Below are 13,952 nucleotides of genomic sequence, written 5' to 3' on the forward strand. Positions count from 1 at the left end.
CTGGCTTCAGTGAACTGCCTCGTGTCAGTCATCCCTTTTCAGCCATTTGAGCCCCTCCAAAATTGTAGATGTCAAAGAGTGCGTGTCCAGAAATGTCTCCAGCCCATACATTGCCTCTGCTTCAGAAGAGACAAAACCACAACAGCTACTGAATGCAAAGAGCACTTTAAAATCAACTGCAAAAATGCAGAAAACCGAAGCCCGAATTGCCCATTCCCCAGGCAGCTCCAAGTAATGCCGATAGAGAAAGTCAAAACAGCTCACAGAGGAAAAGGAGAAACTGAAATAACCCCATCATCTGGCACCTCCAGGGCACATAATTTGCTGCAATGGCTTCTTCACTGTTACTGAGAGACTTCTGCTGGAAGCCATGTGCAAATTCTCAGCCGTGGTGGCTACCAGCAACGAGTCTTTCAGGCCCAGCAACTGGATAAGCAGCAGCAAGAAAGACACGGGCCTCTAGGAGTGGGCTTAAGAGTCCATGGACTCTTACAAAGAAGCCAAGATGATTTCTTTTGAAAAAATGTGTGGGTTCTTCTATACCAGCAGGCACTATCACCACATCTCCATCCCCACCAAGCGGCCTGAATAGTAGAGGTACTTGTCAGGGAAAGGCACCTTTCATGCCTTTACTGCCTCCTTAGTGCCTTTCCCAGAGGCTGTGGGGTCTCCCTCCTTGGAGATCTTCAAAAGCCACCTGGACGTGGTCCTGGGCACACTGCTCAAGGTGGCCCCACTGGAGCAGGGGGTTGGACCAGGTGACCTCCAGAGGTCCCCACAGCCTCAGCCACCCACAGGTTCTGTGACTGATTCTGCCTTTCATGCCTTATTCTATAAACAAAGAACCCTCATCTCCAGAGGGACTTCACAAAACACAAAATGTGGAAGAGAACGAGAGCACCTCAGAACCGACTCACAGCAGCCAGGCTGAAGCCATAAGCTTTTCTTCACACAAAAGAAACAGACGGTGCCACAGCTATCATCTTGAGCTCAACAAGCTTCTTGCAGGGCCTCTCTTGAACAAACCCCTCTGAACACCAACAGCTGCACCTTTGCTTCAACACCAGTCTGCGGAGTGACCCACAGGATGGCACAAATGCAGGGAACACCCAGCACAGTAACGGCTGGAGTCTGAGGGGAGACACCTCAGAAGCACTGCACATATCATCATTTGGCTCAAATCCGCATTTAACAGCACACCTCAGATCAGTGTGCCTTCCCCCGGGTGCCACCTGCACATGGTGCCCTGGACACATCCTCTTCGGAAAGAGTTTTCACCCCACTCTTCAGCCCACCCTGCTGCCCCCGAGGCTGCTCGAAGGACAGGGGCAAACAGCTGCTCCCCTGTAGGACCACATCTCATTCCTGCGTGTGCCCAGGGACCATGACAGTGCACTGGGGACAAACTGGGAACCCTGGAGCAGACTTACCCAGTGGGTGCATGCCGCGGGACAGGCGCCTGAGCCCCTCGCGGGGACGCGTCCCTCTCGGCCGTGCCGGTCCTCCTCCGCAGGGAGCTGGCGGGGGGGTGGAGGGCGATGCCGGGCGGGTGGTACTCCTGCTCGGGGACGACTTCTTCACATCTGGAGCCCTGGAAGCCCGAGCGGCACGTACAGACCTGGGGCCGGCTGCAGGAGCCCTTGTTCTGGCACGGCGGGTCGCAGACAGCTGGGGAGACACAGGGAGGCAGATAGCAGGACATGAGGCTCCCGGCAGCAAAGGGTAGAGAGGTTTGTGTGCTACCTTTCTGCTTTATTCCGTTCTGCGGTCTGACTTGCACGGTCCTCCTGCCTCTCCCCCTTGCCAGCTCTCCCCCCCACAGCCGATTTTGGAGTCACCATGCCCAAATTCCTCCGCAGTTACAGGGACTTCCAGTTCATTAACTTCATGCCCAAACCACTCTCCAAGCCCGCGTGTGTTCCTAATTACAGCACATCAGCTTCAGTTTGCGCCCCGGGAGGAAAGTGCTGTTAATTATATGCTGGACCCTGACACTTCCCAAGTTAACAGATGCCAAATTGGGTTTATAACCCAGTCAGTGAGAGCCAGGGAAGCACAGCTCACTTGGGTAGGACCAGGCTAGATGTTCTGAGCAAGCATAATTGAGGAGGCACCGAAAACCGATGTCTTCCTTCAAAGAAGAGAGGAAGGTAAGTGCTGCCTGGCAGGAGGCCATGAAACCTCACCAGACAAACGTTAACCTCCAGCCACGTGGAAAGCCTGTGGATGAGCCGCAGTGTGCAGCTACCACTTCTGCTCCAGGCCCATTCCCCAGGAGTGCCCTGGGTGGCCGCAGGAGCCAGTTTGATGTCCCAGCACCTCCACACACAGCTGCTGAGGCTCCACGAGCACCTCTCTCCCTTCCTGGTTATGTTCTCACTCTGCATCCATCGCTGGGGGATCCAAGCAGGTCTGTCAGACATGCTGCTTTTCTGGACAACAGACACAGAGAGCTCTAGCCCTGTGTGCCATGCCCACATCACCCCACTGGCACCAAGCAAGGGAAGTCCCCGTGCAGACTCCAGGGTCCTTTCACTACAGCATGGACCGTTCCCTGACCCCAAAACTGGTCTTCCATCAGCTTTTCCTAATTGCATCAGCGTTACATTGGCTGGAACACTTCATTTGACCTTTATTTTACCGTGTTAAAGCTCAGGAAGAGAGACAGATCAAGGGAAAAGGGAGAACCCAAGCCATGGAGCACTGTATAGGCTAAAGCCAGAGCTTTCGATGAAATCCCTCAGTAAAATAAATCAGCCTCTGCTGCAGACTCTGGAACATGGACAGAGTCCTAGTCAAGCAGGAATGAGCTGTCTCGGGGAAGCCTGGCAGTCCAAAATTTGAGGTCATTTATAACAGCTCAGCTGTGATTTAAATGGGCTGCCAGTCCATACCATTATCTCCCAACAAACGCCTATCTCAGCAAGCTGCACCACCCCAGGAAGCCTGCCGTGCCCAACAGCCACTTGGAGAGCTGAAATCCTGCAGAGCAGGGACCCACCGGAGCAGCAGCTCCAGATCCAAGCCACAGCAGCCCTCACAATGTCTCCCATGCACAGCTGTAACGGTGGCATGGGATGTAGGCTCTGTCCCTTGGCAGCAACAAGCCACCAGGCACTCTGGAAGTACCTGAGGCAGCCAATATAAAAGAGAAAGAATGGAATGGGATCAGCCTTCATGCAGGATGGGCGGGGAGCGGCCCTAGCTGAAATACTCCAGGATTAATCCACTTCCCTGCTTCTTTTGGAGACTCAGAAATGACTTGAAAGAGCTTTCAAAGGTCGCTGGTCTTCACTCAGTCTAGATGTGCAAGGCAGGAAGGTCAGAGCCCTTCCAATTCGAAATGTGAAAATCATGAGTCAGACCCCCAAAACCATAAAATTGTCAGAAGAAACAAAACAGTTAAATATACATGTGTATATATATTTGGAGTCTTTCTTTTTGCTTTCTGGCTTCTGAGCCTAGGGGTTGCTCAGAGATGTCCCTCCCCAGCTGCAGGGTTATGAACACTTTCTGGTGAGATGAAATCCCCTCTTTTCTTCTCATTGTAAGCACCTGCTCCTGAAGGCAGGGCTTTAAGGAAAGTGAAAACAGGTATCTCAAAACTCTTTATAAAAGGATAAGATTGGGAGGATGCTGCAGGGATAAGTGTGGTGTGGCTCTAGCCACCCAGCTAGGCAAGGCAGCAGGATAGTACACGGAGTCCAACCTCCCACCGCCTTGCACACACACCTGGCCCAGGACTGAGCAATGATGTTGCTCGAGGTCTAGGGCAGTGGTGCAGATCTTCACTGTAGGCTCTCTGAGCTGCTCTCATGCTCAATCCCATTTAACTGTGGGAGAACCTGTCCATCAGCCACAGGAAAACTGGGAAGGTGCTGAAGGACTTGTACCACTGGGGAGGTTTAGTCTACTTTTTCATGGAAAAGCTTGCTTATTGATGCAACTCAATATATGTAACCTCAGTTCTAACCTAAAGCTCTGACGTGTCAGCAAACCCAGAAGGGAAGGACAACTTAAGACAAGTGAGAGATTTGTGCATGCTGACAGGCAGGTAGATCAATGGCAATGTATGAATAAGAGATTGAAAACATAACTTCAGTGAAAAACAGCCTGTACTAAAAAAAACCCTACAGTCACTGCACAGAGGACAGACAGAAGGAGAGGGCATGTGAATATCATCTCTGCTTTGCAGATGCAGAGAAGCCCCAGGTGCTAATGCAGCTGTCTGAAGACACACTGTGAGACCAAGGCAGAGCCAGCGACAGACCCTGGGATCCCTGCGCCTTCATCGAGCATCTTAACCACAAGCCCATCTGTACGAGATTAGAAAGTGCATGGATTTGTTTAGTCCTTCCCAACATGCTAATTTAAAAATGCTTCCTTTAAACTTTAAAATACCCATGGCAGAGAAAAACTCTTCCTGCATTACCAGGCTGCCATCCTGGGAAGCAGCAGAGAACCACGACACATACTGCTGATGAGGGTGGAGATGGACAGGCTAATATTGGGAGGCTGAGCAGAAGGATTCCCCTTCTGCTCAGGGGAAGGAATCTGTCAAGGGCAAGGAATCTGTCTGAGCAGGGAATGATGAGGTGATAGGGAACAGCTAAATTATCTATGAGATTGCCCTCCTTAACTCCGTTAGCTTGCTTTCACCCCACCAGTGTCCCCAAGTGAGACAGTTCTCTTTTTTTATCTTCCCAGTCATTGATCCTCTGAAAAAAAACCCAAGTCCTCACTGCCCTTCAGCCCTAGAAGCTTAAGGAAAAAAAAAAAAAAGGCTGGAGAAATCTGCCCAAAGCTTGAGTTCAGCCATGTGTGGAGGGTTTTGCAAGAGGAAAGTCCCTGGAAAAAAGTGTCCCTGGAGAAGGAAGATGTCACTGTGCGTGGTAGGCAATGGTGATTAGATTAAAGCAAGCGTTTGGCCCACTCTCCTCCTGTACCCAGGCTCGGATGGACCAAAACCCAGGCCCTGCCCATGAGCCGACTGCCAGCTTCTTCCCTGCTTCACCACACTGAGAGGTTCCCCCAGCTGCGCTTCCACCCTGCTAACTTCCCTGATATGCCCCATATCAAAGAGCATGGGATCAGAATATAAACAACATTGCAGCACAGAAATTAACCCGAGTGGGCCATCCAGCTTGTGCTGGCAGCTTTAAACAGAGCCAAGTGTCCCCGGCAGCTTGAGCTCCAGCAGAAAAGCCCACAGGGGGAGGTAGCTGGGAACTCGGCGATGTTTACACACCACCGCTCTCCATCCAAGTCCTGCCTGATATTTCCCATCCCCTGTTGGGGTGACACTGTCAGGCCCGATCGTGTTGATGGTGTCCTTTTAATTAATCCTCAGGAACAGCGGCACCTGAGCAGGCGCTCAACAGCCTGCATGGCTGCGAGCCCAGATCCACGGCTCCTACAAAAACCCCTAATGAGAGAAAGATGCTGCCATTGCTGGCCTCCCGCTCTGTTTACAGACACTGTCTGGCAGCACAGCACGCTCTCTACCGTTTGGCTTCTGTGGACGAGAGGGGGGAAGAAAGCGAGAAAGGAGGTGAGTCAGCCCTTGGCCCCTCGCTCCCGAACGGCGATTGCTAATGCAATTATCCCGGCGCAGCCCAAGCACTGCGAGACCCCGCGGCAAACAACACCGAGCTCCTTCCAGCCAAACATCTGGGCAGCTGCTGCCACTCGAGCGAAGCCAGATGCTTGGGGGATGCCCTGGTGCTGCCCCCAGTGTGGGGATTGAGCCCGTCCCCTGCCCTGCCCAGCATGGGGTCCACCTGCAGGGTCCCGATGCTTTTGGGACATGCAAGCAGTGGTGTCCCTACTCACGTTTGATGCAGCGGTTCGTGCCAGGAGCCACGGTCCATCCCGAGCAGCACTGCCTCCCGCAGACGTTGGGCCTGAGCAAAGAGACAAAAGAGCGCGATGAGGAGGAGCAGGGGGAGCCGAGGTCTCTGCAGCCAGCACCTCTGAGTCACCCGCAAAATTATTTCCTGCAGCATCTGATATTTCCTTCCAGATGGACCAGCAGCTGAGATCAAAACCCATCGGACAAGGGCTGAGTTGTTCAAGTGCCTGGAAGAGAACCCCCCCGGGACGGCGTGAATGCGGCAGTGTGTGCCGAGCCGGCACGGCGCTGAGGAGCCACGTTCCTCCTGAGGGCAGTGGCAGGCCAGAGGCCTGCCATCTTTACAGACCTCATGGCACTGTGTTTTCTCCATGGCACTGGGGTGTAAATCAGGCCTCGTTCCCACTCTGGCCACAGCATTTCACCCATGGACACATCCCAGGCGGCTGCAGCTGAAGACAACGTGGCCTCCCCTGCCTGACGCGCCAGCAGCCGCGTCCTGCCATTGCTGTCTGCCTGCGGCCTGCCAGCCCTCTGGAGCTAAGCACCTTGTGCTGACGCTCGTTCCAGCAGGCTCAGCTCGTTTCCACGGCTGTTAATTCCAGCACTTTGACGCAAGGTCGCTTGGACTGCCCTCACACGGACAGCATCCTCCCCACCAGCACTTTCAGGTGGCGATCACCAGCCGCAGATGGCTGGCGGGGACATCGCTGCGCCCTGCAAAGCCAAAGCAGGCAGGCAGCCCTGCTTCCTCTGGCCACCTCGCCTATTGACACATCGATAAGGAGGAGGGATAACAAGCCACACGTTGTTCTCCAAGAGCATTTACTCACCGCAGAGGGAAAGTTTGGGGAATGCGTAACTTTTGTGTATCTAGGTAGAGGGGAGAGCACAGCTGTCAAATGATACAAAGTCAGAAATAGGCAGCCTGACGGCTCTGGAAAGCCTCTGGAAACCAAGTCGGGAGTGTGGTTTATTTCTAACGCTGGACAAGGCAGTTGGAGCTGCTGACAGAATTTACAGGAACCATGGAAACTTGTACATTTGTCTTCTGGATTGACTTTCACATGAACACAACAGGGTCAGAAGATGATCCTGCTCCGAACCAGCATCCTCAGGGCTCCTGCATTCCCACGGCATGAGATGGCGGTGCCAGAGGTGCCAGAGTTCAAGGTGTGGGGCTCAGGTTTCAGGAGAGCCAAGGGGGTGGGCAGCAGGCATGCCAGGATTGCCCTAAAAGCTGCCAGTAGAGACACAGTCACCACAGGTAGGAAGGGGAAGTGGTTTGAGAAGCCACATCATTTGTAAAGCATTATCCAGCCTTTCAGGACCAACATTTTGTTAACCCAGGTAGGTTTTACAGGGAAAAAGCACTTAAATTCCCTCGCTGTGGCTTCCTGCAAACAAGCCAAATTAATTCTTGCATCTGCTCACACCTGGAGGTCCAAGAAGCACAGCATGTTCACTACCAACACTGGGGCAAGGCTGTGAGCCACCCCTGGGCACATGGTGCTGCTCCAGGATGGCAAAACCAGCGGCAGGGTCCCTCCAGCCTGGTGTCACTGTACCCAAGCAGCTGATGGGCATCGCCCAGGGGACAGCAGCTCCCAAGGGATGATGCGAAGGAGCTGGCAGAGCCTCCTGGCGAGGGGAGCCATGAGGCACTGAGCCCCTGGCAGAGCTAGCACCGACGTGAGCCAAGGCCATGCTCCCAGCTTTGAAGCACTCAGCCTGCCTCCTGCTCGCCGTGCTGCCCTGCAAACTGGAGGCAAGGCAGCAGGCAGAGGAGAGCAGGCAGCAGAAGGGCAGTGGGGGGTGACACAGCTGGAGATGTTCCCAGGTGCTGGTACGTGTTTGTCTGCAACATCGGACTGCTGCAGGGTTCACAGGCACCCTCCAGAATACTTCCCAGCCCAGTTCAGTGCCGTGAAGCTTCCTCCCCGTCAAGCAGTGCTATTTGTGGTGCTGGATGCACCAGCATAACCCACAGCCTGGCAAAGGAGCGGCTGTAGCCAAGTCTTTACCAGCTGCTTCACTGCAGCAGCCAGAGCACGCCGTCAGGAGCAGGTCCCTGCCACGGGAAGGGGGACACAAGCACTCGGGGCGAGAAAAGGCAGCGAGATTTCACAGTGTTATTTGAAACCAGAGCCAAGCAACTGCAACAAGCGCTAGGGGGAAGGAAAAGCAGAAAACAGTAGTAAGATCGCAGCTTCACATAGTTTAAGCATGTGCACAGCCTTGGTGGCGATCACACGGTGTTTGTTTCTGCAGCATTCAGCAGAAGCATTTTTTCTCCATTTATTTGAGCTGTAATCCATGCATCATCCTTCGACTTCACGCAGTGCTCCGCTGCCAGATACGCTGGCTCCATGCGAGTCATTCACAGCATCCTCACAGAAGGCCAGGGGACTATTAGATCACCAGGTCTGCCTTTATACGGCAGGACAGTGAACTCCATCCAACTGTGTATGAAATATCTGCAGGCAGACCCAGCGAAAAACATTAGCAAGAGGCTGCTGGCATCAAAGAGCCACTGAAAGCGCTCTGCCAAGTCCACATCAGCATTAACTGCCTCTGTGCCTGAGCAGTCCTAAGTGCACACTGCAGTGAGGGCCAATATCCCAAAAACCTGGGTGAAGCAGGACTATACAACTGCAGGCAGCGTCCACAACAGGAATTAGTCAAAAATTTTGTGCATTAGCCAACGCACAGAAAGAAAATAGGGGAGAGAAGGAGAAAATATGGGATTCCCAGCCTGTTAGCCCAGGATTCCCTGTCAATAAGCATCACATGCCCCCCAGAATTGTCCAGGCAGGTAGCAAAAGTGGAGGCTTCCACCCAGCTCCCTCTAGTTTTGGCGTGCAGCACGTGAGGATTTGTTCACAGCATCCTTTTGCATCCTTTCTCGTGCTCAGTGTTAGAAGATGGCAATTTTCCACGATACTTGCTGTGGCGTCAGAAGTCACCTCACAATGAGCCAACAGGAGAAAACACCAAAAGCCAGCTGTGGCAAGGCTTTCGGCTGGATGCTCCCGTGGGAGGGTGTGAGCAGGTCCCACCTGCAGCACAGTGAGCAGGGTACCGCACACATCCAAACAGTCCCTGAGAAAGAAACTCAGTTTGGGACATGCTACTGTCAGACAAAGTGGGAAGCCAATTCTGCAGAGGAGATACCACGCTAATAACCAGTTTTTTCAGCCTCATGACGCCTTTTCACAGTAAGCGTGGAGACCTGGGCAAGGCCCCTGGAGGTACCAGCAGAAAACTGTGACTTGGGAACCAGGAAAGGCATCCCACGCTGGGATTTTAAGCCAAAGTAACTACATAAATAAATAGCACTGGGGTGGAGAGCAGGCTGCAAAGCCACCTGAGGAAGGGAAAATGAAGGTTGACATACCAGAGAGCAGCAAGAGTGCAGTGCAAACAGCAGAAGAGAAAATATCCCACCTGGCAAAAAAATGAAACATCATAAAATGAAGTTTTTTAGGGGCCCTGCGTTTCCTGGATGGAAACGTGTCCAGTGCAGCAAGGGATGTAAGAAGATGGATGAGGTGGAAGGCCGGGAGTCTCACGGAGAGGCTTGGAGGCAGCAGCAGCTAGCTTTCCATGAGGAGCAACGCCATGTGGTTACTCACCGGCGGCGATTTTAGCTCGGCTTTCTCGTAGGAGCCAAAGACGGTAGGTCACAGGGAAGTTTAAAAAGTGCTGATTTGGACTCCAGAAGAGATGGAAAGCTACTGCCGACAAGCCATTAGAGGCATGTTCCAGAGTTCAAGTTCTCGGGGACCACAGCAAGCTCACTCCTCCCAGCCCTCACCTTCCAGAGCAGAGCAGAGGCAGAGTGCAGACAAAGCGCGGCTCCGAGGTGCAGCTCTTCGCTCCCCAGAGCCTGGAGGACACTGTCCCGTGCCCCAGGGAGCCACATCTCACTGATAACAGGCCAACAGAGCGGCAGCGATGGACACACCGTGACTGCTTCCTCAGAGGTTCTTCCGAACAGAGCATGAAGCTCGGGGCAGCTCGCCCCCCGTGGCAGCGTGGGCTGGCTGCTGGCACTGGGGGCAGCCTGGGGACCCCGCGGGACTGCAGGGTGGTCACTGGGAAGAAATGGGCTTCGTCTCAAGGGACCAGCCCCAGCTGAGCTACCACGAGACCCTAAAGCACGGCTGACAACACCGGGGCTGCAGAAAGGTTAAAATCCTCCTGAGCCCAGAGGACCCCAAACCCGAGTGAGCAGGACCGGGTCTCCCAAGGAATGTTTTCAGCGTGCTGTCCCTCTGGGCAGCTGGCAAAACAAGGCTAGAGGAGTCAGTAAGCCAACAGCTCGGGACCTGCCTGCCACTGCCTAGCTGGTAGCGGTAAGGACTTTGAGTATCAGACGTAATGGGGAAGAAAAGCAAGGCTGTGTTTACTGCTTCTGTGGAGTTGTAGGAAACCACGTGGGGTGCAGAAACTACACGGAGACAGCTCTGGCTTGAAACTTCGCAGGGAGACGAGTACGGGAGAGAGAAACCTCAGGGATGAAGCTGCCTTTTGCATTCTAGTGCAGATCCCTCCCCACCTTACAGAAGACCTTTCTGCCCGTGTTCAAGGGCAGTGAGCCCACAGCCTGCCCTCTGCTTCCCCCCACAAGGGCTCACGGGGGGAGTGGATGCGTGCTGCCACATGTGTCGGTCCCGCTGCCTGTGCCAGGGCTCTGGTGGCCGATCCATCTAGCAGGGGCACCCATCCCGAGGGGCATCAGCAGCAGGGGAGCACAGAGGGAACCGCAGAGCTGGGAGCCCAGGGAAAAGGGTTTCTCAGCGCCGTGCCAGACGACCCGCTGCAGCTCCCCTCGGCCGCCGAGCAGCTGGCCTTGCCATATGATCTCCTCTCCACCTCCACAGGGCTGCAGCCAGAGCCCGGAGCGGGACGCAGCCCTGCCAGGCGGCTCGTAGGAAGCCTCCCCCGGCCGAGCCAGCTGAAGCCATGGGAAGCTGCCGTGCGGAGCGCTTACAAGGGGCCCATTATGGGAGGAAGGAGCCAAGAGGCCAGCTACCTGCAGCACGAGCCGCAGCGCCCGGCCTCGCTCCATCCCTCGGGGAAAGCCGAGCCCCTGCAGCCCCTCTCGGGGCACCGAGCCCGGGGGAAAAAGCGGAGGGGGCGTCCCGCAGCCCGCAGCACGGCGGGGAGGCAGCCCCCGGGGGTCCCGCGGGGGTCCCGGCAGCCGGCACTTACCCCGCGATCCTCCCGGCGCCGCTCGGCTCCTTCGCCCGGGGCACGGCTCGGGGTCGGAGCCCGCTCCGGGGCCGCTGCCGGGTGGCCGCCAGCCCCTGCCCGTGGCCGTGGCCGTGGCCGTGTCCCCGCCGGGCCCCGAGCCCGTCTCCGCCACCGGGGCCGGGGGCTGCGGGCAGGGGCGCTGCCTCCGAGGGGGCTCGCTGCGGCCGGGGCAGCCCCGGCGCCGTGCCCGCAGCCCCCAGGGGCGCCGCTTGGCCCCGCAAGCGCCGGGGCTCGGCTCGCCGGGAGGCGCCGGGCTCCAGCCTGGCCGCCAGGTCCCGCTGGCAGTCGCCGAGCCCCAGCAGGATGGCGAAGGTGAGGGGCAGGACGCTGGCCGCGGCTCCCCGCATGCTGTCAGCCCGCGGGGCGGCCGAGAGCCGGCGGCGAGGGGTGGGCATCGCCCCGCCGGCTGCGCTCCGGTGCGCCCGGCGGAGCCGAGCCTCACTGCCCCATCGCCCCGCCGGGCTCCGCCGGCACCTGCTGCCCACCGGGCGGCCCGGCAGGAGGAGGAGGAGGAGGAGGAAGAGGAGGAGGAGGAGGAGGAGGAGGAAGGCGGCTCGTCGTCGTCTCCCCCCCCCCCCCGGCGCGCTCCGCGGGCAGCTCCGAGCACCTTCGCGCCCGCCTCTGGCACTGGCAGAGCCTGGAGGGGATGGAGGGTTTTATTTTTGGAAACCTCCCCCTTTTGTGTCTTTTTGATGCTGACATCGCCCCCCCCCCCCCCCCCCCGGAGGACACGGCTCGGCCCCCCTCCTTAGGAGAGGAGACATTCCAGCAACACCCACTTTGGCAAAGGGAAACAAACTACAACGGAGGAGCCTTAACCCCTGCCTGCCCGGGGAGCCCGGCCCGGCAGCGGCCGAGCAGCCCCCGCCGCCCCCTCCCCGCCCGCAGCGAGCCTGGGAGCCCCGAGCGGGACCGGGGGCGGGCGGAGGAACGAGCCCCCGACCCCAAATCTGGGGCTCTCCGCAGCCGCAGCAGCAGCGGCAGCCGGCCCGAGGCTCCCGGGGGCATCTCCCAGCAGAGAGCCGAGGCACGGCTCTCTGGATGCGGTGGAAGCGTTATTTGCCATCCCGTGCTGGCTCCGGGGATCTCCGAGATCTCACCCCCAAGCCCGGCTCAGGGTTTTCGTGCTTACTTGTGTAGGTCCGGGCTGGGAAAGGACCCACCCAGAAGCTCCAGGTCCTTCAGCTCAGTGGCACCTTCCAGGAGACAGCCCGCCAGCTGAGCAGACCTCCATCCCTCCCATCCGCCTCCCTGCGGGCACCTGGCTCCCAGTGACTGCCTTAAATGCCTTGAGAAGGACCGAGGGAAGAGTGGCAGGAGGGAGAAAGTGGCCAAAAGTCTCCTTTCAGCCAGATGTGCCAGCTCAGCCTGATCCTCTGCCACGTCCCTGCTGCTCTCCACTGCCCTTGGCCATTTTGGGCAGGAGCGAGTCCTCCTGGAGCAGCACAGGCTCCATCCCTGCCAGACAGCACGGTGTATTTGGGGTGGGCTCCCTCTGGCCCGCAGTGGTGGCTGTGAGCTCGGTGGGTGGCTAAAAACTTCTCTCTGCATCTCTGCACATGAGGAGAGCAAAGCAGTGCGCTGCGGGCACTCAAGGCGGGGAGATACCCAGCGGCGTGTGTCCCTGCAGTGTGTCTTGCAAAAAGAGGTGTCCTGCAATGCTCATCAATTTGGTTTTGTTATATCAGGGTTGGGCAGATGAAAGGTGCATCTCAGCATCCCTACCTGAGAGCAGCTACTGGATGCCTGCGAGAGAACACGAGAGATGGGGCATGCACAGGGCAATCCTTTCCCTCTACCCTCACGTCTGCCTGCAGGGCAGGGGCTCTTGGAACCAGACTTTATCTGATCTCCCTTGTCTGCTCTGTTACAGGGGGCTGCAATAGAGCCCAGGCTCACCTCCTGCACCTGCTGCTCCCCTAGCCCCTTGAAGAACCAGCTGATTCTCCTGTCCTGTCCTGTCCTGTCCTGTCCTCTCCTCCCCTCCAGCAGGACCCAGTTGCCCTGTCCCCTCTCCCACCTCCATCAGTAGCACTCCCAGTTTGAAACCAGTTGCTCCAGCTCCCCTCTTCCCGCTGCCTGAGCCTCCAGCCCCCACCTGGAGGTGAGCAAGTGCCACAGGAGCAGAGGGGCTGAGTGGGTTTGGGCTTCAGCCTCGGTGACAGCAGCTGGCAACAGCATCAAAGCAAGGAGCAGCAGGCACCTCCGTGCTCCCCGGGACGCGGCCAGCTCTCCGCCCGCTTGGGCAGAAGCTCACAGAGCCCTTGGACCCCTCGAGCAGTGCCCGATAACAGCCAGGGCTCAGTTCTTTGTTCTGAGGAAGAAGAATGTCCTTTCCATCCTCACCTAATTACTTTCTTATGCAGCAGTGGAAAGAATGCTTGTGCCTAAACCTGACACAAGAAAATTATCAACACCATAAACAAAGCCATAAACAGAGCGGCTGAAAGAGTGCTCGGAGCTACTGCAGGCAGCCCCAGCGCGGGCTCGGCCGGGGCACCAGGGGGTTCCTGCCCTCGGGGGAACGGGGTCACCCTGGGAAGACGCAGGCTCAGCGTTGCCCAAGCTGCAGGAGCCTGCGTCTCCCCCGCAGAGCTGAGGAATGAGGTTTATAAAGCCAGTGCCCCACGCGGAGCCAGGGGGCTGGCGTCCCATCTCAGATCAGCCCCGTGCTGTGCTTACAGCCACCCCCAGGAGCCAGGCACCCGGACCTTCCCGGCCTCACCCAGCAAGCAGGTGCTCTCACAGGGATGTGCGGGAGCTGTTCGACCCTACAGGAGTGCTACAGAGGAGCAGTGGCCACCGAGGGCACGGTGAGTGCCCAGTGGCTGGGGAGTGATGG

General features: G+C 57.0%; 1 protein-coding gene across 2 annotated transcripts in view; it reads right to left on the reverse strand.

Annotated features, from left to right (window-relative positions):
- LTBP2 (latent transforming growth factor beta binding protein 2) overlaps window positions 1-11,729 on the reverse strand; it is a 57,197-nt gene extending 45,468 nt beyond the window's left edge. For both annotated transcript variants that reach the window (XM_082760667.1, XM_082760666.1), the window contains exons 1-3: window positions 11,069-11,729; window positions 5,833-5,903; window positions 1,431-1,668 (exon numbers count right to left, since the gene is read on the reverse strand). In XM_082760667.1, the coding sequence (XP_082616793.1) occupies window positions 1,431-1,668; window positions 5,833-5,903; window positions 11,069-11,505 (746 nt within the window). In that variant the 5' untranslated portion in view covers window positions 11,506-11,729. The remainder of the gene's footprint in view (window positions 1-1,430; window positions 1,669-5,832; window positions 5,904-11,068) is intronic.
- Between the last annotated feature and the right edge of the window lie 2,223 nt (window positions 11,730-13,952).

The sequence above is a fragment of the Aythya marila genome (genome assembly GCF_965140915.1).
Source record: "Aythya marila genome assembly, chromosome: 5".
Lineage (NCBI taxonomy): Eukaryota > Metazoa > Chordata > Aves > Anseriformes > Anatidae > Aythya > Aythya marila.